Genomic DNA, 26,577 nt, shown 5'->3' with positions numbered 1-26,577 from the left:
TCTCACTGTGCAGTTCAGGCTGGTTATGAGCTCACTTTGTGGTCTGGGCTGGTCTCAAACTGGCAATGATCCTCCTGCCTCAGCCTCCTGAGTTTTGGGATTAAAGGTTTGTGCCATCACGCCCAGCTTTATTCTAACATACTTGAATAGAAGAGTGTACAGAATGCCTTAACAGCTTAATTTAAACTAAAGCCATTAAAGTTCTAATAGAATGACAAGAGACAGCCTAGGAAAGTGGTAAAAGGAAGAGAGCTCAGGAAAACTGCGATGGAGAACTTCTGTAATTGATATAAAAGTTGTCTCTGACCATTGGAGATCACATTAGACAGGAGAGCCACAGGAATATTTCCGTAGCAAGAATCTACGCTTGAATTCATGAAGTGGACTCCTCTATATCCCTGTGGCTCCTGGTGAGGGACACTCAGCATAGATTTTTCTGGGGCACCCAGCGAGAGAAAACTAGATGCACTAGAGCCACCTATTCAGCTCACTTTTTGAGATTTTCAAGAGCTGCTCTAGGCAAAAGCCTCAGCTGTACTGCCTGGGTGCTCAGGTGTGACGGAGCACACCTTTTCTTCTGAAGTCAGACTTTTCGGTTGATCACGAACAAATTCATGGTGTGCTGCTTTTTTTTTTTTCTTTTAACTTTGAAACAAGGGCTATGTTTTGGAAAGAAACCTAGAAGCAATGCCAAGGATGAGTATGAAGAGAAAGAAACAAAAGGAAGGAAATGAATGAAGAAATTATTGCCATGGTAACAGTAAAAGCCTAGTTGCCGAAGTCAAGCTGCCGCAGCCAGTGAGGCTTAGGAGGTGTTTTGGAGGAAGCACTGGAAAGATTTGAGCCCTGTTGGTCGTGGGCAGCTAGGAACAGGAAACAAAGCCGCCTCAGAGAGGTTTCTAGGTTTGAGCAACCCGGGATAAGGGCTCTATTAACTAAACAGGGAAGAGCAGATGAGCAGGTTTAGTGGACTACAAATGTTAGGTTCTTGGCACGTGAGGAGCATCCAAGTAGAGATGCCAGAAAGAGAGCTGACCTGGCTGGAGAGAGATTTTTGGAAGCTAGATTACACTCCTTTGAGGAATTAGCTTGTGCTTTGCATTGCTGGAAAATCTTAATACACCTCATAGAAACCATGCTGCAAATATTATTTTCTTGGAAGCCCACCAACACCATTTAACCTACGGTTTTCCTGGTATAGAACATAATGGTGTGACATTTATGAGGCTATTTCTGTGGGGATTTGCATGCACCGGGCCAACTTGGTACTCCACTAAAGCATCTTTTCTTGCTCTGACACAGAATTGGTAGCTGAGACTTCTGTGTCAAACCATACTCTCTTCCCAGTAACAAGGGAGCATAGATTATTTAAGGGCAAGTTGCAGCTTCCATGCTGCGGAAGTGGCACTGTTGGGAGTTTTAAGAAGAAATGGTAGATGTTTCACATGGGCAGGGGATCTAGAATGGATAGTGGTGGTAGCGATAGCGTGGAAAGGTAGTGTGATGGACCGGAAGAGGGTTGAAAGAATAAGTAGCAGGAGTAAATGAGAACAGTGGAAATCCCGGGCAGCTTTGGTGTCCTTGTTCATGGGTTTGGGAAGATACCAGCCATGCATTCTGCTCTTCCTTAGTGAAGAAGGGAAGGAAGGGGAAGCTCCGGGGTTGGCAGGCCTGGCAGGGTGAGCAGGCAGAGGCTGTTCTTTGGATGGCACAGGGCTCCCTGTCTAAGACAGTCCCTTGTGGGTGTGCTGACTTAATTTCAGGTCTGTGGTGGAGAGAACATATAATCTCAGCTCACAAATCACACTCTAAAGGGCTAGGAAAATTGTAAGCTTCTAATAAAGGAGAAACTATTGTCCAAATAGACGTTCTAAGTGATCTTACCTGTCCCTCCTTTTATAGGTTTAATAGTCGGTTAGGTATTTCTTATTCAGAAGCACATGAAGCCAAGTGTGCCGCTTCACGCTTACAGTCCCAGCTATTCAGCAGGCTGATGCGGATTGATCGCGTAAGCCCAGGAGTTTGCCTCAACACACTGAGACTCCATCTTTTCTTTTTTTTTTTTAAATATTTAAAAAGTCCTCTTACTACTAAAAAGCATTCACGTTAAACATTTTGTTTTTATCTTTTATGTAAGCCTCACTGCATATAAAAATTAATTCTCACTGTTTTCATTCTTATTTTGTTCATTTGTTTTTGTTTTTTCTATTTTCCTAGAGGTGCTGTTGCTAAAGAGTGAAGAAATTGGGGTGGGGGGAGTACACTGCCTGAAGATTAGTATCTGTCATGTCAGTGAGTGGGAAAAACAAGATTCGTGGGGGTGGGGTGGCAGTTGCCCCTTTATAGAAACTGAAAAAAATTAATATCCATTGATATTTAGGTCGTTGCAATTTACATTTTAGTGCTTGTGCTATTCGGATGGAGACAAAGTATCCTTTAATTTGAACAAGTGAAATGCACTCAGTGCATGTGCTGAAGTGTCTTAGCATCATAGGAATTTTCTAGACTGTGTCCTGTAGATGTGTTAAGACCTTTCTTGAGTTCTTTTCTAGAGAAATGGACTTGGGGTGAGTTGTTCTGGCAGATCTATATTACTCTCAACACAGCAGCTGGTTTCCTAAAATTCTTTTTATGTCAGTGTTCTATCATGCAGTAAAATTGCTTAATGGACAGGAGAAGAGTCAAATGGACAAACATTGGCAACTCAAATAGAAACTCAGATGACATCAAAATGGATAATTAGGTTTGGTCTGCAGAACTGCAAAACTCCATCTGCTCAACAACATGCCTATAATTTCCAGAGTCTGATTTTTAAACAGCTACAAAGATTCCAGTTAATCTCTTAAGAAAGATGAGAGCCAAGAGAAAGCTGAAAAGAGGGGAAATCCTGAACCAAGTAGAAAAACAATATTAACTACAGCAGGTTGTGACCTTTGATAAAATTGATGTTAAATATTCAGTATCTCTAATGTCACAGGTTAGCTCACTTTTTTCATTCATTTCATGTTTTCCCCAAGGTTGCAAAGTGCTATAGAACGTTTTTAAGTAATCAGGGTGAGCAGAAAAAGATACAGTAGTAGGAAGAATAATATATTTTATATATGAGCTATCTCTAGTGTGCTGTGGACTGCAGAGAGTTGTATTACAAAGTAGGGTCTAATTTACCATTAAAGGAGTGATCAGTGAAATACAAAGATGAATATATCTGAAGATGAATGTAGAACTGGGCCATTTAGCAGGCATTCTGATTTTATTGTTTGTTTGTTTGACTACAGATAATCAAACTGACAGCCAGAATAAATAAATATTCTGTGATAATATGAGTGGAATAGTGGTTTGATTTGATTTGAGCTGGGTTCCCCCAGAAGCTGACCCCAAGTGCACATTGGGTGATCTCCAGAAACAGGCAGTGGGTGATGGGAGACAGCCATAGAAAAACAGTGAGGGTGTGCTGATGATCAGGTTGTCCTGAGGCTATCAGATCACTACCCCTGGGAGACCCTGGAAGACTGTGCATATGGCAATTCTTAGAGTTGTGCCGTCTAAGAGGTAAGGAGTGGGGATAGTTATTTATTTATTTATTTATTTATTTTTGTCTCTTTGGGCAATATTTCACTATGCAGCTCAGGTTGGCCTTGAACTCACTTTGTAGCCCAGGCTGGCCTCAAACTCATAGCAATCCTCCTGCCTCAGCTTCCCAAGTGCTGGAATTACAAGAGTGTACCACCATGCCCCGTGAGCGGGGCTATTTATTCACCAACTCCCACCTACCAATATTTAAAGGCTGTTTATGGGGATACTAACTTCCAAGAATTTCTATTACACAAACTAGAGAAAGCTCTCACAGCCGGGGGTGGGGGAGGTGCATGCCTGTAATCTCAGCACTTGGGAGACTGAGGCAGGAAAATTCTTATAAGTTCGAGACCAGCCTGAGCTACAAAGTGAGCTCAAGACCAGCCTGAACTGCATAGTGAGAACCTGTCTCAAAAAGACAAAAAAAAAAAAAAAAAGCTCTCAGGCAACCATATGGTATTTACACATGGAAAATACGAGAACAGCATATGGGTATGGACCAGGCACCTACAAAATTTGTGGCGAGATTCTCAAGGTTTTGTTATTATTGTTTTGGCAATTATCAATCACTTGGAAAATGTTATTAGAGTTATGGATCCTCTGGGAAAAATAAGTAATGCATATATGTACATCATGACTTTGCATTCAATTAATTGGGATTTCTACCTGTCGTGCCAAAAAGTATCTTTGGAAATTTATGCTGCTTTGTACAGAATTTCTACTTTGTCTCAGCATGCTGAAAGGCAAACACCAGTTGATTATGGCCAGCTAGGGAATTATTGATCTTGGACAGTCTTGTGGGATCTGAATGATAGAGTGGACAGTGCCACAGAGACACTGGAGTGTTGATGAAGGAACGGACAGCAGTCTGGCCAGGACCCAGATATACAAAGGAGGGAGACCCAAGCATTAATGTGGCAGTTTAGTATAACCAAGATGTCACTGTGTGACTGGATCTTGGGGTCCCGGAGTCTCCTTCTAGAGGTGGTTCCTAGTGTCTTTCTGTCCTGTGCAAAGAACTGGTAAAGACAAGAGCAAAAGGTAGCAAGGTTTTACATTTGTTAAAGGTAAGACAGAAAAGAAACATGCTCTGCAGAGCCAGTTCTGCTAACTGAATGTAAGAAAAGAGATACTCCCTGCAACCACAGGAAGCCACAGAAACAGCTGCTGGTGGCATTAGGCTTACCACTGTTCTGCGGTCTTTTTGTATTTCCCATTCCTCAGTCTGTCATCAAGTCTAAGCCATCCTGTCAAAAACTGCCTTGAGTTCTCATGAAAAGAACTGAAGATAGCACTCTGATCGGTTCCAAGTTCAGGACATTGAGAAGTGTTCTGCGCATATAACCCATAACTCTAGGATCAACAGGTCATGCCCTTTTCCCCAGCCAGTTTGCCGTGCTTTAATCTCCTGCCTCAGTTGTAAAGGTATTGTGCCAGAGAGAGAGCAAGAGACTGAAAAACAGGATCTTCCCAAATTGCATATAAAAGTAAATTTTACCCCTTGTTCCTGACTGCCAGACGTCTAACATTTCTCCAGAAGCAACACCTGCTATCAGTTTCTCGCACAGTGGTATGGACAGCTTTCCAGTAACTGAGAAAATAAAGCTGTATTGAAAGGTACCCATAATTGCTATTATGTCACCATGACCTTGGAACAAAAAGCAGCATTATAAAACCAGTAAATATAGTCCATCATCCCTAGTCTGGGTGAAGAAGGAGGCTCTTTGATTTACTGGTAAGATTTGTGGGGTGACACAGACATTACATGTTATGACATGCAAATTTTCTCTCATTGTGGTGGGTGAGGAATCACTGCACATCTCCTATGGCTGGGTTATGTTTTAAGGAATGCCTAATAACATAGTGGTGAGAATTGTGGCCAAATTCCTGACTTCTGGTAGACCCTGGCAGGCTAGACAGACAACAGCAACATTTTACTACCCACATAGATCCTCTTGTTTAAATGGGAGCTAGCCAGGGTAGATACCATACAACAACAACTTAAACCAGGAGAAATCTGTATTTTTGTTTTTCAAGAGGGATCTGCTGATTTAAAGGAGGGTAGTGGTAGCAAAGTGTTGACCTTTGTGATTCTCATATGGTGCCAGAGTCACCAGCGCTAAGGCATGAGAGAGAGGAACTATGGTTTGTGGGCCAGAAGTCCCAAGTTTTTTTAGTATAAATGGTTTTTTAATGTAGTGTAATCATACAAATTAATAATTATATGTCCCTGACAAGAGACAAACATCATAGCCTTTTTTTTTTTTTTTTTTTCTTTTTGAGACAGAGTCTCACTATGCAGCTCAGGTTGGCCTTGAGCTCACTTTGTAGCCCAGGCTGGTCTTGAACTCACAGCGATCCTCCTGCTTCAGCTTCCCCAGCAATGTTAATCAATAGTATCAATGATTTTTTAAAAGTAGTATAATCATTACTCATAAGCAAACGATTATGGGGAACATCTTAGGCAAGCTTAAAATACAGTTAATCAAGCTACACGTAAAGAAATATAAACTGTATGATTCTGCTTAAGTTCAAAAAGCAGGTAACACTGAACTCCAGTTTCATCACAGCTTAGGTGAAAGCAAGCACGTGATCATTTTCAGTAAGGGGTGACGCGCTGATGATTGGGTTGATGAGAGAAGGCCTTGTGCTATCCTGGCAGTGTTTTAATAAGCTCCAATTTTAGATGCCAGGAATATGCTCATCTCAGAAGATTAAACGAGAAAGGACCAGGCATTGTTCTTATATCTTGATTAATTTAAATAAATAATGGACCCAAAAAACTCAAGAATAAGGAAGAATAATTGTCCATGATTCAGCTTTTTGATAAATTGCTGAAGTTTATGTTTCTTCACAGTCTGTTGTAGCCCAGCCCATCTTCCTCTAAGCGCTACATACAGCAAGTCCCTAAGGCCTGACCTGATGGCCTTTGGTTTGGAAGGTGGGGGCAGGGCAGGGGGAGACTTAGGGAGAAGTATGCACATCCAGGAATGAGTGGATATTATGGGCTTGCTAATTCAAGTCCTTCCAGGAGTTAATGTTATGGAAACATCCCAAGTCTTCATCAGCTGTTGAATAAATAAAATGAGATATTTTTATACACAGTGGGATACTATTCAGTCTTAAAAAGAAATGAAATCCCGTCATTTCCAACAAGAATGAAGTGGAGATCATTATGTTAAGTGAAATAAGACAGGCATAGAAACGAAGGGACCTTATGCTCATACTCCTAGGTAGCATCTAAAGAAGTTGTTCTAGAAGTTGAGAGTAGAATGTTGGTTGTCAGAAACTGGGAGGGTGGGAGTGGAGGGATGGGGAGAAGTTGATCAACGAGTACTAGGTCATAGTGAGATAAGAACAAGAAGTTCTGGTAAGCTATTGCATGTCAGGACGACTGTTCACAATTATAATGGACCACACATCTCAAAATCTAGAAGAAAGGATTTGAAAGTTTTCACCACAAAGAAATGACTAATGTTTGAGGAGGTAGATATGTTTAAACTGACTTAAACATTGCACAATGTATGCATGTGTTGAATCATATTACCCTATTAATATGTATGGTTTTTGTGTTCTATACACCAGATATTAAATATTAAAAATAAATTAAAATTTAAAAATAAACATGAAAGAAAAATAAAATAAAACCTGCCTGGCAAGCACAAGGTCCTGGTTTTAAAAAATAAAAATGAAAGAAAAAAACAAATTGTCAAGACAATACTAGAAGTGTGAAAATTTTTTTTTTTTTTTTTTTTTTTGGAGAAAACATCTATGAGGGAAAATGGAGAGGGAGCAAAAGAGCTTAAAAGCACCTCAGACCGGAACTCTAGTGTGACCGCTGGGAAGGAGCACGGCAGGAAGGAAGGGTGATAACAGTGCATTTCGGAGAAAGCTTTGGCAAGGACGGTAGGAATGAAGCCAGTGTCAATGGATAGGGAATGGACCCGCCTTCCTTGTCCAGCCGCACTTGACCAATATCCGGGAGCGGCTAATGGGTAGCTTGACCTTGCTGCCCACACTGGGATGTATTCAGGCCATAGCACCTGGGCTCATCCCATGGGACCCATGATGACAGAGCTGGTTTGGAGATGCCCTGTGTTTACGATCAGTGTGTGTAGGAATTTGCAGTACTTCAGGATAGTAGAGGAGAAGAAGTGATGTTGCAATGAATAACAACAGCCAGAACAAGCCACACTTATGTGTGTATCAAGAATTCCTGAGGACTCCGTATACATTACATCGGGCTCACTGTGACAATGTGAAGTGATACATTAACCAGGATCCTTTAAGTTGGAAACGAGAACTTAACTAAAATTAACTTGAGTGACAAAAAAAGAATTTGAAGGATTTCTGTGCATGTACTAATGAATTCCTCAAAGCTGAGATTGGAAGAAGGTGTGATGGTTACTTTTAATTGCCTTTATACCTAGGAGATTAGAAAAGTGTGAGTGAAACCAAAAAAAAAAAAAGGGGGGGGGGCGCTGGGGATTTAGCTCAGCGGCAAAGCGTCTGCCTGGCAAGCGCAAGGTCGTGAGTTCAGTTCCCGGTACCGGAGAAAAACCAAAAAAAAAAAAAAAAAGTGTGAGTGTCCTTAGTTGTGCTCTAGTGACTGTTTTAATGTGCTGCATTGATTCAAAACGTTTACCTCTCATCGTCATTTTGACTTTGGAGAAGAACCAGAAGTCACATGGTAACAGATTTGGTGACTAACATGGGTGAGGACACACTATAATATTTTTATGAACCTACCTTTCTGTTGGGTGGCACTCAGCACCAGCATTCACCATATTTTTGGGGTTTGTTTTTTTTTTTTTTTTTTTTTTCGGTCCCGGGAAATAAACTCATTTCCTTGCGCTTGCCAGGCAGGCGCTGTGCCGCTGAGCTAAATCCCCAGCCCCGACCATATTTTTATATCTCATTATGGCTCATGAAAAAGCAATTCCAGAACTACTTCAGGAAATGACAAGACTGATGGGATAAGTATGCTCAAAGCAAGGACTATTTTGAGGAAAATTAATGGCAATATGTTTTTTACTGTAATAATTTCTTTTTTGTACTAAGAATCGAACTCAGGACCTTGTGCTTGCCAGGCAGGTGCTGTGCTGCTGAGCTATATCCCCAGCTATAATAAATTTTTAAAAATTTAAGCATTCACCCTATATTTTGATCATCTCTTGCAAATCCTTTAATAGCATTTGAACTCTATTATATTTTGTAACATGCATGTGTGTTAGCTTTCCACCAGCATAATGAGTATCTGACAAAATCATCTTATAAAGACAAAAGGTTTATTGTGGCTCAAACTTGTAGATGTTTCTGTCCACCGTTGGCCCTGTTGGTTTGGGACAGTGGCAAGGCAGCACATCATGCTGAAAACACCAAGTGGATCTCGTCGTGGCTGGCAAGTGAAAGAGAAAGAAAGGAGGCTGAGGTTCTTCAGTGTCTTTCAAGAATATGTCCTCCCACCCCCGTCTAAAAACTTCCCACTAAGCTCTAACTCTTAATGCTTCCATTGTCTCCCAATACTGCCAAGCTGTGAGCCAAGCCTGTGTCACCTGGCCTTTCGGGACATTCCAGATCTAAACAATGGCAGCATGCATTATCTATTTAATAAAGAAATAATTGAAAATAATTACTTTTGTCCTACAAACATTAAGGATACTGTTGTGGATGTTGGGGATAAAACAGGGAATAAGATAGTCAAATTTTCTGGGCTCCTGAAATAGATATGTAGGCATTGATTCAGTAGGTTTAGCAGCAAATGAAACTCATTATAATAAGATCCCTAGTGAATGTCAGAAAAGAATGACTGTGTTTGAATAGTCAACATTGGTGTGGAAGGCATTTTCAATTTTTATTTTAACTTCTCTTATTCAAAATGAGACCCAGTAGAGGTATGGAGGCAGTCACGCTAGAGTTTTGACAAATATTCTGAGATTAAAGAGACAGAAAGCTAGTGTTGGCTGATAATGACAGTCTATCCCTCACAGTAAAAGCAAAATGGAATTCATTATGACCTCTTTCCCCTAGCAATATATGACTATCTTGTCACAAACATTAAGGGTGCCTTTAATGCACATAGGTATCCAAGATTGTTGGTGTACCCTGGTGCCGGGATCAAAGGCAGAATACACTGATATTATGAAGCCTTGTGTTTTGGAAACCAGCAAGTTAGCCAGGTATTGGGTTCATAATATCCCTTAGTTATTGTGGGCTGATCAGGTCCACAATCTCCCAAATGAGTGTATGGCAAATGAAGCAGAATCTGTCACCATGTGACTTCTGGTTCTTCTCCAAAGTCAAAATGACTACGAGCAGTAAATGTTTTAAATCAATGCAGGACATTAAAACAGCCACTAGAGCACAACTAAAGACACTCAAACTTTCCTAGCCTCCTAGGTATCAAGCCAATCAAATTAACAATCAGGTTGGCAATCAAAGAAGCAAATGGAATGATTTCAGGGCTCCAGGAGGATCAAAAGCCTCTCACAGAATTTGAGATTCGCTCAGGGCTAAGACCAAGACTTTCTCTGGGTGGCCCATATTTATTTATTATCAGAAGAGAGGGTAGTACTCAAGAAGGGCAGAATCACTCCAGGACTTCTCCAATTAAATTAATCCTTAAGGGCTGGGGATTTAGCTCAGCGGCAAAGCGCCTGCCTGGCAAGCGCCTGCCTGGCAAGCGCAAGGTCGTGAGTTTGGTTCCCGGTACCGGAGGAAAAAAAAAAAAAAAAAATTAATCCTTAATAAGGATTAAATTAATCCACCCAGGAGTGAGATGCCTGGGGCTATAGTCTTTACCTAGTTGAGACTGGATCCAGGTGTCCTTGGCTGTGATCTTGTCTTATCCTTTGAGGCTTTCTGGCTTCATTGGCCATTACAGGTTTTACTAGGGATTAGTGACTCACAGAGGTTCACTTTCTATGAGTCCCCCATCCATTTCCAGACAAGGAGCCTAGCCCGTGGACAGATTCACAAGTGAACATGAAAAGCCCCTTGATGAAATCCTGTCAGGGCTGCTTCACAGTGGTCTTCATCAGGCGGGTGCCTCCGTTTGCCTTGGTGAGCAGAGGTTCTTTTAGTCATAAGGGGCAGCGATGGCTCCATCAGTTACTTAACTTCCCTAGGAGGCAGCAGGTAGCCATCACAATGACGGCAGGAAGGAAAGTCCCAGAAGGCTTGTGCTTGGCTAAGTGGTGGTAATGTATGCGCCTCCAGCTACAGCACTGGAGAAGGTTTGGAAAGAATCACGATCTAGTGATAATGGGTAGGGTCACCTCCTGTTTGCTCCTATGCAAAATATCAGAGTCCAATTTCTGAGACTAAGAACTTCAATTTCAAAATACACTCACTGTCCACTACAGAGGTGCTTAGGGGCAAATAATAATAATTGACTTCTATGAAATGGTGACGTCAATATGATTTCCTGAGGCTGCAGTGCTTCCAAGGTCAATATCAGGAGCTGACTTAGGGATCTATGGATCGGCGGGAATCGAAGGCCCAAATGGGCACCCCATTACCAACGGCAGGAGAAGGTGACACCATGATGCCAGCTAACCCGGAAAATAGAGTATTGCTGTGCTATTAATGGGGCTAAATTTGCTTCTTTTGATAGTTTCTTCCCCGGACTATTTATCTTAGATACCAGGAGAAACAGCTTCTCTGCTTTCACTTTCATCATTTTCAGTACCTTAGACTTTACAGCATGAACACAATTACATTAATGGGTTGGTTTTTCAGGTCTCTCTGGACTTGTTAGATGAAGTGCCTGAGTGGTATTTAGTTCAGTGTTTGCTCTTCTTTAAGCTTTAAATCACCACAGGTGATTCTCTATCTTACTAAATCGCAGAAACTAAGACACAAAGCAGAGTCAAGATACTACCCCACTGCATTCATTTTGCAAATGTCAGTGCTGAGGAGGCGGTGGCAGGGGTGGTGATGGTGGTACTCTACCCATATTTAGAGACAAATGACTTTGCTAAAATTACTTCACAATTTGAAAAAATAATATAGTTGGTTGATTCAACATGAATTAAAGAGTTTTTAAGGGGCTGGGGATACAGCTCAATGGCACAGTGCCTGCCTAGCAAGCACAAGATCCTAACTTTGATTCCTGGTACAAAAACAAAAACAAAAATAAGAGTTTTTTAAAAGTAGTAAAAATGGCTGGGTGTGGTGGTGCATGCCTGTAATCTCAGCACTCCGGAAGCTGAGGCAGGAGGATCGTTGTGAGTTTGAGACCAGCCTGGGCTACAAAGTGAGCTCAAAGCCAGCCTGAACTGCACAGTGAGACCCTGTCTCAAAAAGACAATAAATAAATAAATACATAAATAAATAAATAAAAAGTAGTAAAAGGAATGGAATGGGAAGAGAAATGCAAGTGTAGCTCAGTGATGAAACATTTGCGCAGCATGTGGTTTGATCTCCAGCACTACAAAATAATAATAATTATTTTAATCAGGAGAATGTATGTAGGCCAGGAAAGCTTTAGTATTTTGGTAAATTTTATGGACATATAGCATATATATGGAAAAGTACACAGTTTGTGAGTGTGCCGGCTAAATTTTGACCAGGTGAACTTTCCTATTTAAATCATAAAACTAAAGGAAGAGAAAAGAGGAAATGTTTGATAAGTGTGACAACATAAACAGTTTAAAACATCTGTAGGTCAAAAAAAAAAAAGTCAAACAGCTTAAAGGGGGAAATGACAAACTAGAAAAATATTTGCCAATATATTACAAAGGAAAACTACCCTAAGCTTTTTTCAGGGTAAAAGACAATTTTAAAACTTGAATACCCAAGCTGAAAAATAGGGAAGGCACACATGGGGCGATTAGGTGTATGAGCTGGGGATGTAGCTCAGAGGCACAGCACCTGCCTGGCAAGCACAAGGTCCTGAGTTCGACTCCTGGTTTAAGAAAAACCTGAAAAACAACAATAAAAAAACCAATTAGATGGATGAAAGAAATGTCTTTTCTTGTAACTGAGTACACTGGCGATTGTGAAAAAGATATAATGCTCTGTGAAAGGAGGCACTGGAAACAACACTTGCACGCCTTTCTAGTAAGAGTCTAAACTAGCTGTTGAATGTGTGGAGAGGTAGTGGAGAGGGAGACGGCCCATGGGGTGCTTGTGTGTGATTTGTAGTAGGCATCAAGGACTTGCAACAGAGATATTTTTGCCCCAAATTTCTACTTCTAGAAATTTGTTGGAAATAAGTAATAGTAAAGCAAAAATAGCTTTAAATGGAATTTGGGTAAACAAAGTATAGCTAGCTACATATATGATATGCCCTTCCTCCATTTAAAAATACCATCATGAAAGAGCTGGGCATGGTATCGTATGTCTATAATCTCAGCACTGGAAGGAAAGGCAGGAAGATCACCATGAGTTTGAGGACAGCCTGAACTACATAGTGAGACCTCATTTCAAAAAAAAAAAAACAAACAAATAAACCACACACAGCACGAATCAGAAAGGAATGTAGAATAGTGTGAAAAAATTGCAACATGTGACATCATCAAAGCATAAAACTGAATGTCGTAAGAACTCACATCTATAGACGGTGAAAACGTAGTGTACTTTAAGATGTTTTTAACATTTTTATTGGTGTACGTTTGTGATGCATAATGCTTCCATTCATCTTGGGGAATTGCTACCTACACATATTGCATCTTGATCATTTTTATTTCCCACCCTCCTGCCCTGCCTCTACCTTCTTCAATAATGATAAGTCTTAGATCAAAATGTGAATAAGGCCAGGCATGGCGGCACACATCTCTAATTCCAGAAACTTGGGAGGCTGAGGCAAGAGGACTGAAATTAGAGGCCAGTCTGGGCAACTTGCCCCATCTTGTCTCAAAATAAAAAATTAAATGGCCTGAGGCTACAGTTTAGTTGTCAAATGCCCTGAGACCCAATCCCCAGTACCACTGAAAAATAAAAATAAAATAAAAAGTGAAAAGGTTTAAAAGCTGAGTAAAGAAATATGGGTGACATTTCTTTTTCTATCTGTGCTTCTTCTATATTTGCCAAGTTTCCTGTGGTGGGTACTAGTTAATTTTAAAGTAAAAAAAATTATAGATAATAAAAATAAAGATTTTTATTTGTGATTTCATATAGTCCATGTCCTAAGCAACAAAAATCTCCTTTTTACATAATCTGCTGGCAGGTGAATAAAACAGTCATTTTCACCTCCTCTGTCTAAGAGCATCAAGAAACTTTACACTTATCTCTCTTATTTTTTTGTCTTTTTGAGACAGGGTCTCACTATGCAGTTCAGGCTGGCCTTGAGCTCACTTTGTAGCCCAGGCTGGTCTCGAACTCACAACGATCCTCCTGCCTCAGCCTCCCCAGTACTGGGATTACAGTGATGCACCACCATGCCCTGCTACACTTATCTTTAGAAAGATAAAAAGATGTAGAAAGGTGTTGAAGGCCAACTCCTGAGTTGACCAATTGAAGAAAACCATTGACATTGGGAGCTCAAGGGCTGCTGGGAAAAAAATAAGAGTCTTCTCTCCCTGATCCTTAAATTTTCCAGTTTAAATTCAGACTAGAGTGGTCCCAGTTAATGCTCAGGTGCAAGTTGTATGGCAGGGCCCTGGAGGAAGATGAGAGACGAAGGAGGCAGGAGGGTCTAGGCAGGATTGGCCCTGCAGTCTCTCCTGGACCAGCCCCAGGGCCCCTTGCTCCTTGAGCTACTGTTACTGTGAATGGAAGAACTCTCTTTTGGGATTCTCAGGAATCCCTGAACTTGAGAATCTACCTTAACTATTAAAGGGCTTGGTGCCAGTAAACCCTAGTAGCAGCAATGCTCACCTCCGAGTAGTAGCTCTGTCTAGACCTGGACAAGAGCAACCAGCACTGTGGGTCTCGTCCTGAGACAGAAACGTCCACAGAGCAAATGTGTTAGAGCACAGGGTGTCTTTGTTATGTGCTGGCAGAGAAAGGCCCACCACCCCAAAGCGTCCCTGTGGCTGACATTCAAGTCCCAGATAACTGTCTCCTTGAAACAAAAGGCCACTGTGAGAGGTGTGAACGCTTCAGGATAGGCTCCAGTGTATTGCCTCAGCAGGCAGGACGGCTCTGCAAGGTACGGGTTCATAGGTCAGAGAGATTAGACACGGGGTCCCATCATTTCCCAACAGGTGTAGTGGCACAACCTGTAACCCCAGCACTCTGGGAGACTGAAGCAGGAGGACTGCATGTCTGAGCTCAGCCTAGGCAATTTATTGAGACGCTATCTGAAAAAAGGACTGAAGATCTAGTTCAGTGTGAAGATTGTCAGTTCAGTCCCCAAAACTATATATGTATATATATATATATAATCTTTCTTTCAGATAGCATGAATGCAGGAATTCTGTCCTTGGTGGAAACCCCATATTTTAGTTAGTGGACCACTTTAGTTTTCTTGTCTTCATGTTCCTGATTGTGAGCACCTCCAAAAGTACTCAGGAGTCACGTGGGACCAAGCATGGTGGCGCCTGTATAGTCCCAGCTGTTTTGGGAAGCGGAAGTGGCAGGACCACTCAAGCCCACAAGCTCCTGACCAACCTGGGCCAAACAGTGAGACCCTGTCTCAAAAACAAAACACAGAAAGAACCACGAAGTATCTGAATGATACCAGTTGAAGTTAAATAACTCCTGTTACTCATAAGTTGTATGTGTGTGTGTGTGTGTGTGTGTGTGTGTGTGTGTGTGTCTAGGCATTCTGAAATGGAATAAAGAGTCTTTATATTGGCAACTAGATGGGCATTGACTACTAGAATTATGCTTATTTTAATTTTCAAAATAAATTCTCAGAAAGTTAAAATTCAGCATTTAAAAATTATTTTGATTTAAAATCGTGACATTCCTTAACTCACATTTGTATTTTGTCTTTCATTTCAATAAATCTTAAACATTTTATTTTATTTTATTTTATTTTATTTTATTGTCTTTTTGAGACAGGGTCTCACTATGCAGTTCAGGCTGGCCTTGAGCTCACTTTGTAGCAGAGGCTGGCCTCAAACTCACAACAATACTCCTGCCTCAGCCTCCTGAGTGCTGGGATTACAGGCATGCACTACCATGCCTTGCCAAACATTTTAAAGAAAACTAAAGTTTTTTAAAAAGATGAAATTCTTAATATTTTAACCTTTTACCTTTAATTCTATATTTTGATGAAAGTGTGCATAAAATTTTGTAGCCTCTTACTTAATCTTGTATACACTTTAAATGCAATTACATTGCTGGGTGTGGTGGCACACGCCTGTAATCCCAGCACTTGGGAGGCTGAGGCAGGAGTATCATTGTGAATTTGAGGCCAGCTTGGGCTACAAAGTGAGCTCAAGGCCAGCCTGAACTGCATAGCGAGACGCTGTCTCAAAAAAAGACAAAAAAAAAACAAAAAACAAAAAGCAATTACATTTTATTTTTTAATTCTTGAGTTTTATTAGTTACTGAGTCAAAACTATGAGTTTTTTTGGGTGGAGTGAAACCAAATTGGGCACAAAGCCCCATGCAGGCTAAGAAAGTGCTCCACCATTGAGTTATTTTACTTTATTTTGACTTTTTGAGGCAATCTCTCACTGTATAGCCCAGGCTAGCTTTGAACTGACAGATCTTCCTGCCTAGCCCTTCGGGTGCTGGGATTACAGGCATGTGCCACCATGACCTATTTTATTTTATTTTAATTTATTTATTTATTGGTACAGGGAATCTAACTCAGGACCTTACGCTTGCGAGGCAGGTGCTTGTGCCATGGAGCTGCATCCCCGGCCATTATTTTATTTTGAGACAGGGTCTCATTACGTTGCCCCAACTGGCCTCAAACTTGTGATCTTCCTGCTTCAAGCCTCCCAAGTAGCTTGGATTACAAGCATGCGCCACTATGTCGGGGTAGAGAAAATCTTGATTATAGCAACAACATTTGTGGCTTTACTGCAAGGAGAATATAAAAATGTATTGATATAAATAATATCATTTATAAATTAATTATATCTGTATTTTACTAGTGATTCAAACACAAACCAGAAGAGAAAATACCCAGTTAGTGCTCCTTTTGCTCTTGCTCTGGTTTCTTCTATTAACAGGAAATAAACATAAGCTAAGGATGAAATTATGTGTATAATTTTAAACAGTCTCAGCTTTGTTCTCATTAAGCAGAACTTTTATATCAAATTAATTTTCAGAACTTGATTCACCAAAAAATATTCTGTCCATTCTGTCCTTCACCTATTTCTATAATAAATACCATAGTGACGAATACAAAGAAAGCTTTGGATTTGAGGCAAATCTAAATAACAACTGCAGGAAGCGTATGTGATGTACAAACAGGAGGAAGTGAATCCTGTTACATACAGATCATCTTTTGCTGCATTTCTTTTCTCGGCATTCTTGGAACCTATGATCATATGCAACTGCGTAAGTCTATCAACAACACTCCTGACAGGAATGTAATTTGGAAGGGTTTTACGGAAATGATGCAACATGTGTTCAGAACTTTCTACATATCAAAGATAAAATGCTGGGGAGCTAACTTATATTGTGCTCTTCTTTTGTGAGGCACTAAGAAGTTTATTTATATTATTTCAACTAATGCTTGCTGGGCATTGTGGCACACACCTGTAATCCCAGCACTCAGGGGGCTGAGGCGGGAGGATTGTTGAGAGTTCAAGACCAGCCTGGGCTACAGAGTGAACTCCAGCCTGAGCTGCATAAAGAGACCCTGCCTCAAAAATACAAAAAATTTTTTAAAAATTTAAAAAATAACAGTAACCAGGTGTGGTGGTACACACCTGTAATCCCAGCACTTGGGCCAGCCTGGGCTACAATGTTGAGTTCAAAGCCAGCCTGAACTGCATAGTGGAACCCTGTCTCAAAAAGAGAAAAAAAGGAAGGAGGGAAGAAAAGAAGGAAGGAAGGAAGAGAGGAAGTGAACCTCCCTGAAGACAGTTTTCAGTAAAAGAAGGGAAAAGTAAGAAAAACTTCTCCACAAACGAAATCACAGTATAAATCTTACCCTCACATATACTATTAATTCAAATTAATAATAGAAGAAAAGAAACAAATAAAACTAAAAGAATTTTTGAAATTCAAAGTCTGAGCATATTTCTTCAGTATAAGAGATGTTAATTCCTAAAAGGTTTGTCCCAAGTTAACAGTGAACTTGTGAAAAATACCAAGTGGTTGTGTTTATTTTTTAATAAAACCTTTGCATTTTAGCTGATATCAATTAACATCCTTCTAGAAAAAGATTGAGGGTCTTAGTGTTTCTACAGTTTCAGGTTGTTGTTTATATTACCATTTAGACATTGCGCACTGTCTTTGTTTTGTTCGCAGACGGGATCTCATTCTGGCTGCCCTTGAACTTGCTATGCAGCCAAGGATGACCTTGAACTCAGATACTCCTGCCTTAGACTTCACGTGCTGGTCTTGCAGTCATGCACCATCACACTTGGCTTACATTGCACATTCTTTTTTTTTTTTTTTTTGTACTGGGAATCAAACTCAGGACCTTGTGCTTACCAGGCAGGCGCTTATGCCACTGGCTATATCCTTGGCCCATTGTACAATGCATATTCTTAAACATTTATTTTCCCGTCTGTATCAAAATTCCTATAGTAATTTAGTATTGTCTCTCCTACTGAAAAGAGTCAGTGTTTATCACCAGCTCTTTTCACCACTGTCTTTCATTTCTCAATGCTTTGTTTTGACTAATGTCTTCTTTGGCTGGTTTTCCTAAACGAGTACATTCTTTTCATGTATGTTGCACTACCTAACATTTTTCACCTATCAAAATATCTACTTTCTTTTATTCTTGCATAAGATCATGTCTGAGTGTATTATCCTTGGGTCACAACATAAATTATTTTTGGATCACATTCAATTTCCCTTTTTGAAGATTTTTTTTTTTTTTTGGCTTTTTCAGACAGGGTCTCGCTATGCAGTTCAGGCTAGTGTTGAGCTCCCTTTGTAGCCTAGGCTGGCCTCGAACTCACAGCAATCCTCCTGCCTCAGCCTCCTGAGTGGTGGGATTACAGGTGTGTGCCACCACACCCAGCGAAGATTGTTTTGTCTATTTTTTAAAAATTTATTTGATTGTCTATTGCAGTGAAACAAAGTACTCAAAATTTTAGCCATTTAATAAACCTCTGTTATTGTGCACAGTTTCTAAAGGTCAGGAATGTGGGAGTGGCTTGGTTTCATGGTCTTGCTTAAGCTCTCTCATGATGATAGTGCATTCAGTCCATGAGCTGGGGGTGGAGCCACACTGGGGACTGATAAGGCCTGGAGGATCCACTTCCAAGATGCATCACTCACACTTTGCTGCCAGGAAGCTGTTGCTCATTGGCTGTTGGCAGTAGCTTTCAATTCCTTATCGCGCTGGCCCTTGCACGACAGCTGACTTAACCCAGAGTGGTAAGTGGTCAAAGGAGAATGAGAGAGTCACAAGGACTGTGCTGCAGTGTCTTTTGCCACTTAGTCTCTTTTTGTTTGTTCTGTTTAATTTTTCTGAGCTAGGACCTTGCTATGTAGTGCAGGTTAGCCTTGAATGCACTTGTGTAGCACAGGCTGGCCTTGAATTTACAGTGATCCTCCTGCCTCAGCCTCCTGAGTGCTGGGACTACAGGTGTGCATGGTCGTGCCCAGCTTACAACCTAGTTGTTGAGAGTGACATGCCAGTAATTCTGCAGGAGTCTATAGGTCACAGAGACCACTCCATTAAATAAGGGAGGGGCTACAGAAGGATGTGAAGACCAGAGGGTCACTGAAGACCTCTTGGAGACAGCTACCATTGCTATTTTTCCTTCTAATGTCTTGCCATTGAAAAATCAAAAGCAGCCTTATATTCTCTCCCTTTGGTGAAAGTTTACTTATAAAACTTGGATGCCAGAAAGGGAAAATCTTTGTTTTTGATTCACTAATTTGCTTTTGGGTTGAATGGTCTTATCAAATTTTCTTAGAGGTACTATTTTGCAGATTCAGTTTTTAGTTCATTTCAGAGATAATTCTTTTTTTTGGGGGGGACCTTTTGAGACAGGATCTAACTATGCAGTTCAGGTTGGCCTTGAGCTCACTTTGTAGCCCAGGCTGGTCTCGAACTTGCAATGATCCTCCTGCCTCAGCCTCCCAAGTGCTAGGATTATAGGCCTGCACCACCACACCCAGTTCAGAGATAATTCTTGAATTAACTTCTTTGTACTTTGGGGGCCCTTTTTTTTTGGGGATGAGGTCTCACTGTGTAGTTTAGACTGGCCTTGAGTTCACTAGGTAGCCCAGGCTAGCCTCGAACTCACAGTGATCCTCCTGCCTCAACCTCCCCAGTGCTCGGATTAACAGGCATGTACCACCACACCTGACTTCTTGAGTCCTCTTTTTCATGCAGATCAGTTATTCTTATATTATTTTCCATAATCACTAGCCCTTCTCTAGTAGTTTCAGTTTTCATTCTGCTTTCATTGTGATTATCTCTGTAATACAGTTTTACTTGTGTTTATTACTTCTGTTACTATTTATTTATTATCACTTCATTAGTTATGAACTCATGTTGTTTTGGTCCTCATTGTTTTCCTTTAGCAAAGCAATATTTCTCTTTTTCAAAATATCTTTCTATTATTTGATCATTTTATCTGAGGTTTGTTGATTTATTCAGTTTATATTTTTCATTAAAGAGTTTAACTGGATAACACAATCATAGAACTTTTTCTTCTATTCTTTATAATACTGGCCCTAAATATCTTCCAGTAGATTTGGTCACAATAACAAAGTGAGCTGGGCATGGTGGCTCATGCCTGTAATCCCAGCACTTGGGAGGCTGAGGCAGGAGGATCCTTGAGAGTTTGAGACCCGCCTGGGCTACAAAGTGAGCTCAAGGCCAGCCTGCACTGCATAGCGAGACCCAGTCTCAAAAAAAGACAAAAAAATATATATATGTTTCAAAAAAAAAAACCAAAGTGAGAGAATATGCAATACTATTAACTAACGCTTTGTAAGAACTTTCAATTTTTCCAGGTCTGGGACATCAGAAATAAGTGCCTTTGTTCTCTGCCCTCATGAGCACAACCAGGGAATGGGTAGACAGTTGTGTAGCCTACCACTCCTCAGATATCAGAAGGAATCTGAAAAAGTCAACCTCATTGCGGGTGTAGTAAAATGAGATTGCCATCAACCTGTGTGCTTCTGCTTCCCTAAGATTATATAATCATTGATCCTTCTTACAACAAACTCCCAGCGATTATCCAAAGCCTTTTGTTAGAATGTCGCCATATCAGATCTTGTTAAATCTTAAGGGATTTGGAGTTTTATTTTGGTTCCTGTATATTATAGATATGATTAATTTGTTTGTTGCCCATTCTGTGTTCAGTCACAATATTTTGCAGTCAAAGTTAATAAGACATTTCAATTAAAACATCTGAAACACTTAATGTTCTTGACCTCATCAATAAATTATTTTATGTCTATAAACACAGACACACAGAATCTGGCAAAAAATGTATGCACACTTCAGGAAAAGAAAAATTTGTATAATATTTTAATACTAAATTTGTTGAGGCATCATGAGATTAATGCAAATTACCTTTGGCCCCTACAATTACAAGAGGTGTTCGAAGTGGCGGCCATGAGCTCCCAGACTTTTATTAGCAGGTGAACTGCTGCCTGGGTGACCTTGGTCACTGAGATTCTGCACATGCGTTTTCAGTTTCTTCTCTAAGGACCGGCAGTGTAGGGGGTTTTCTGTGATATATGATAAACTCTAGGGCCCCCCATATGACAGTAACATCATCTGTTGAAAAAATATCACACTATTTTTCTTTTCCTGAAATGTGTATACATTTGAGGCTGTCATAAAATGTATATACACTTCAGGAGAAGAAAAATAAAAAGTGTCCACTTTGAGCACCTCTTGTAATTGTAGAGGCCAAAAGTAATTTGTATTAACTTCATGATGTCTCAATAAATTTTTGTTTTGTTTTGTTTGAGACAGGGTCTCACTATGTAGCTCAGGCTGGGTTTAATGGCAGGGTTTAATGGGTTTAATGGCAGGGTTTTAATGGCTGGGTTTAATGGTTTCATGGCAATCCTCCTGCCTCAGCCTCGCAAGTTCTGGGATTACAGGAGTATGCCACCATGCCTGTCTCAATAAATTTAGTATTAAAAGATATGTACAAGTTTTTCTTTTCCTAAAGTATGTATACATTTTTTGTGGAATGACCCCTCCCCATATAAAATACTCGTATATACACTTAAATGGGGACCTAGAGACATTTTTATACCTATTTATTTCACTTTTTTGGGAGGGTTGAAACCAAGTCTTGCAGTATAGTTCAAGCTGCCTTTGAACTCACTATGTGGCCTAGGCTGGCCTTGAACTCCCAGAAATCCTCCTGCCTCAGCCTTCTGAGTGCTGGGATTATAGGTATGTGTCACACACTGGGCTTTATTTCACTTATTAATATTAGAAGTCTTTTCTATCACAACACAATGATTTAATTCAGTTTTTTTCAGAGTACCACAATTTAATATATCCTCTTCTCTGAAAAATAATGTTTATTATCTTTTATACACCTATGTGCAATACTGTAATAAACACCTTTGTTCCTACACCTGTGTGTGTATACATGCATATGTGTTAGTTAAATGAGATTCCAGGAAGTATTTATGAAATTCATAATGTAGGTTAGGTGTGACTCATCAGGCACTATCTGAAAGAGATACCTTTCTCTTTACTTAAAACTAGTAAACTCGGATGTTGGTGGAGTTGAGCATATCTGGAACTTTCCTTAAGAATATGTGAAAGTTCCTGAAAATTTATTTGGTACTGAAAAAGAAACAAAAATTATTAATGTGCTGGAATTATATAAATAACAAACAAGACTGACCACCAGGCATGGTGGTGCAAGCCTGTACTCCCAGCACTCGGGAGGCTGAGGCAGGAGGATTGTTGTGAGTTCGAGACCAGCGTGGGCTACAGAGTGAGCTCAAGGCCAGACTGAACTGCATAGTGAGACCAAAAAAAAAAAAAAAAAAAAAACAACCTGGAGGCCAGCGGAGTCCCACTCGGCTCACATCTGAGCCTGTGCGAAGGGCTTTCCAGTGTGGCACAGTGCCTGCCACTCATGTGTCTCCAGGGTTATAGCTTGTGAAGTGGGAGCTGCAATTAAAGACTCAATGAACACAGACTCAATTTATTGCATGGAATCCAAAGTGTGACATCTCTTATTTTTCTTACCAGTCAGAGCAATATTAATATATTGTTTGGCTCATAATACACCAATAAATGTTAACCAAAGAAATGCACATGTACTATGTTACCTAATCATTGCCAAAATCCTCTTAGTAGGGACTGTTACATTCCCCTTGGGTAAATACACAAACATATGTCAGCATTAATATACCTAGACAATGGCAAAGTTGGGATTTGAACCCCTGCCATCTAACGTCACAGACCAGATGAAGTGTGTTACCCTCTACATCAGACAGTGACACTAAAAAGGCGTATCGCTGTTCAACAGCCACAGCAGCAGCATTTTCAGAAACTGCTGGCATCGCAGTTACTACTTTGTAGGTTGGAAGAATCCACTTATATCTAATATCTGCAAGCCAAGTGTGGTGGTGCACTCCTAAAATCCCAGAACTTCATAAGGAGGCTGAGGCAGGAGGATCACTGTGAGTTTGAGGCAAGCATGGGCTACATAGTGAGTTCAGGGCCAGCCTAAATTACATGGACAGACACTGTCTCAAGAAACCAAAACCAAGCAAACAAACAAAAAACTAATACCTGCAGTAGCAGAGGATAGCAGAAGAGGCAAAATATGATTCTAAGAACTACACCAAGATACCCATGAAAAATATTCTATAGTTTCTCTTAAGAATGATTTTAAAAGACTATGAGGAAATTAGGATGCCTAAAGACCAGAAGAAACAGAGTAGGCTGCCTTTTATGACAGTTTTATCCTACTCCCAGCTTCCCCAGGTATAAATATGTATGTAGGTTCCTGATACAGTGGAAACCAAGCTACTTAGACCGTACATGACCACAAAGGTGTTGCCTCTCCAAGTTCTCAGGAAGGCCTTGGAAAAGCAGCCTGTAACTGAAAGTGAGATAGACAGCTCTGCCCTTGTTGTCTTTATTGTTCTGGCCGTGATCCTTTCGAAACCAGTACCAGTCTCTATCTCAAGATATGCCATACAGCCCATGCCAGGCTGGGAACTTCCTGGTTACAGGCTGTAAAATGAAAAGAGTAGGAGGCTATTGTTTTGGATGAAATTCTTGCACTAAGCTCCAAAGGACCAGAGTAAAAATTAAAATGGAGTAATGCTAAAATTCTGCATCACTGATGTCTTACTTTCCTCTCACCGCTGAGACAAAATAACCAACTTTGCAAATTAAAGAAGGAAAGGTTTCTTTAGCTTACAGTTTGTGGAGGTTTCAGTTCATAATTAGCTGGCTCCAAGGCAGGGTGGCACATGGCACAGGGGTGACAGTGTAAGGCCATAGAGGACAACAAAAGCAGTAAGAGCAAAACAGGGAAAGAGGAAGCCTGTTTTCCTCCCTTATACTATAAGCAGGCTACTACCCCAGAACCCCCATCTCTGTGCCCTCCTCTTGCATAGCCTCAGGATGTTTAAAGAGTGAGGACCCTGGCCCCCTGCTGAGTTGCTTAGTTAAACTTCTAAACTTCTCAAGTTGACACAGTGTATCAGCCACTACCACTGAGCTAAAAGTAAGTTATTTATCTGACTTTCCAAAAAATTAGGAAAGAAAGAGAACAGCCCTATTACCCAAACAAGCCAATTTCTATTGCTATGATAATAAAGTTCCCTCTGTCTTAATTCTTTCACACACACACAAAAAAAAATAAGCTGAGTTTACCTGATTTTAACAAATTAGTTATCTTTCTTTTGGTATATCATGCACCTTGTTTTTCATTTCTGCTTTCATGTATTTATTTTTTAATTTAATTTAATTTTTAGTTTTTGAAGCAGAGACGATATGTAGTTTAGGCTGGGCTTGAACTCACTTTGTAGCCCAGGCTAGCCTCGAACTTACAACAATCCTCCTGCCTCAGCCTCCTGAGTGTCAACTCAGCAATTAAAAGAAACAAATTGGCAGAATGGATCAAGAAACAAGATCCAACAATATACTGCATACAAGAAACACATTTAACTCAAAATTTATAGACTGAAAGTCAAAAATGGAAAACAATATTCTATGCAAAGGAACATGGAAAAAGAGCAGAAATAGATACTCTATTTTCAGAGAAAGTGGATTTGATCAGAAAAGACAAAGGTCACTTGTTAAAGCACAATCCAAAGAGTAAGAGATAACAATCACAAGTATATATGCACCGAATACTGATACACCCAACTATATAAAACACTAATGGATATGAAATATCAGATAAGCACAAATACAATTATAATGGGGGACCTCAATATCCCGCTGTCACAAATAGATCAACTAAACAAAAAAAATCAACAATGGAATATCAGAGCTCAAATAAATCTTTAAAGAAATGGACTTAGTAGATATCTACAAAATGTTCCACCCAAAAACAACAGAATACACATTCTTCTCAGCTACACACAGGACATTCTCCGAAATAGACCACATACTAGATCATAGAACATGCTTAAATAAATGCAAAAGAATTGAAATTATCCATGCATATTATAAGACTATAGTGCCATGAAATTGGAAAGCAATGGCAAAAGAAACCACAAGAATGACACAAAGACTTGGAAATTAAATAATACCCTCCCAAACACAAGCAGATCACAGATGAAATTAAAGAAGAAATTAGTCAATTTCTACAATTAAATGATAACACCAGTACAACATACCAGAACATATAGGATGCAATGAAAGTAGTCGTATGAGAGAAATTTATAGCAGTGAATTCCCATATCAGAATTCATAAGGCTTTTAAAAAATAGAAGAGCAGGTAAAACCCAAAGTTCATATAAGGAAATTATAAAGATGAAAACAGAAATTAATGCAATTGAGAGTAAGTAAACAATATAAAGAATCAATGAATTGAAGATTTGGTTCTTTAAAGAATTAAATGAAATGGACAAACCCTTAGCCAACTTTATCAAAAAAGGAAAGACCCAAATCCATACAATTAAAAATTAAAAGGACAAAAAAAAAAAAAAAGTTTGAAACCACAACAGATCCTGCTGTAATCCAGAATGAGTACCTACTTTGAGAACCTATAGTGTAAAAAGATGGAAAATACAGAAGAAATGGACAGATTCCTAGATACATAGGAATTACCAAAGGTGAATCAAGATGATGTAAAAATTCTAAGTAATTCAATAAGTCAATAAAATTGAAGAAGTAATAAAAAAATTACCAACAACAAAAAATCCCCAGGTGCTTATGGATTTATTGCTGAATTATATAAGAACTTCAAAGAATATCTAATGCCACTACTCCTCACACTCTAACAAAATCACAAGGGCAGCAGTACTCCCAAAGTCATTCCTAGAAGCCAGGATTACCCTGATACCAAAACCACAGAAGGACACAACTAAAAGAGAGAGCTACTGGCCAGTCTCCTTCATGAACATAGATGCAAAAATCCTCAATAAGCTACTGGCAAACCAGATACAACTGTCAAGATGATTATTCACCATGACCAAGTAGAATTCATCCCAGGGATGCAGGAATGGCTCAACATATGCAAATCAAAAAATGTAATATATCACATTGACAGAACCAAGGACAAAAATCACACCATCACCTCAATAGGAAAAGCATATGATGGAGTCCAACAGCTATTCATGATAAAAAAAAAAAACCTAAAGAAAGCTGGAATATAAAGTCTTTACCTCAATCTGATAAAAGGCATCTGTGACAAATCTACAGCCAACATTATACTAAATCATCAAAACTTGAAAGCTTTCACTCTAAAATCAGGAAAAAGACAAGGATTCCGGCTATCACTACTCCTGTTCTATCTAGTTCTGAAAACATTAGCCAGGGCAATTAGACAAGAAAAAGAAAGAAATATG

The 26,577-nt window shown here is 39.9% G+C and overlaps 1 protein-coding gene across 1 annotated transcript in view; it reads left to right on the top strand.

Moving 5' to 3' along the window:
• The window catches only part of LOC102004898, a 53,356-nt gene that overhangs the window by 10,641 nt on the left and 16,138 nt on the right, over nt 1-26,577 (top strand). Inside the window, exon 5 of the mRNA XM_013505906.1 lies at nt 1,903-2,008. Coding sequence (XP_013361360.1) covers nt 1,903-2,008 — 106 coding nt within the window. The remainder of the gene's footprint in view (nt 1-1,902; nt 2,009-26,577) is intronic.

The sequence above is a fragment of the Chinchilla lanigera genome, unplaced genomic scaffold, assembly GCF_000276665.1.
Source record: "Chinchilla lanigera isolate Chin_1 unplaced genomic scaffold, ChiLan1.0 scaffold00006, whole genome shotgun sequence".
Taxonomy (NCBI): Eukaryota; Metazoa; Chordata; class Mammalia; order Rodentia; family Chinchillidae; genus Chinchilla; species Chinchilla lanigera.
Note: the sequence above shows the minus strand (reverse complement) of the source record. Positions and strands in the feature narration are given on the sequence as shown.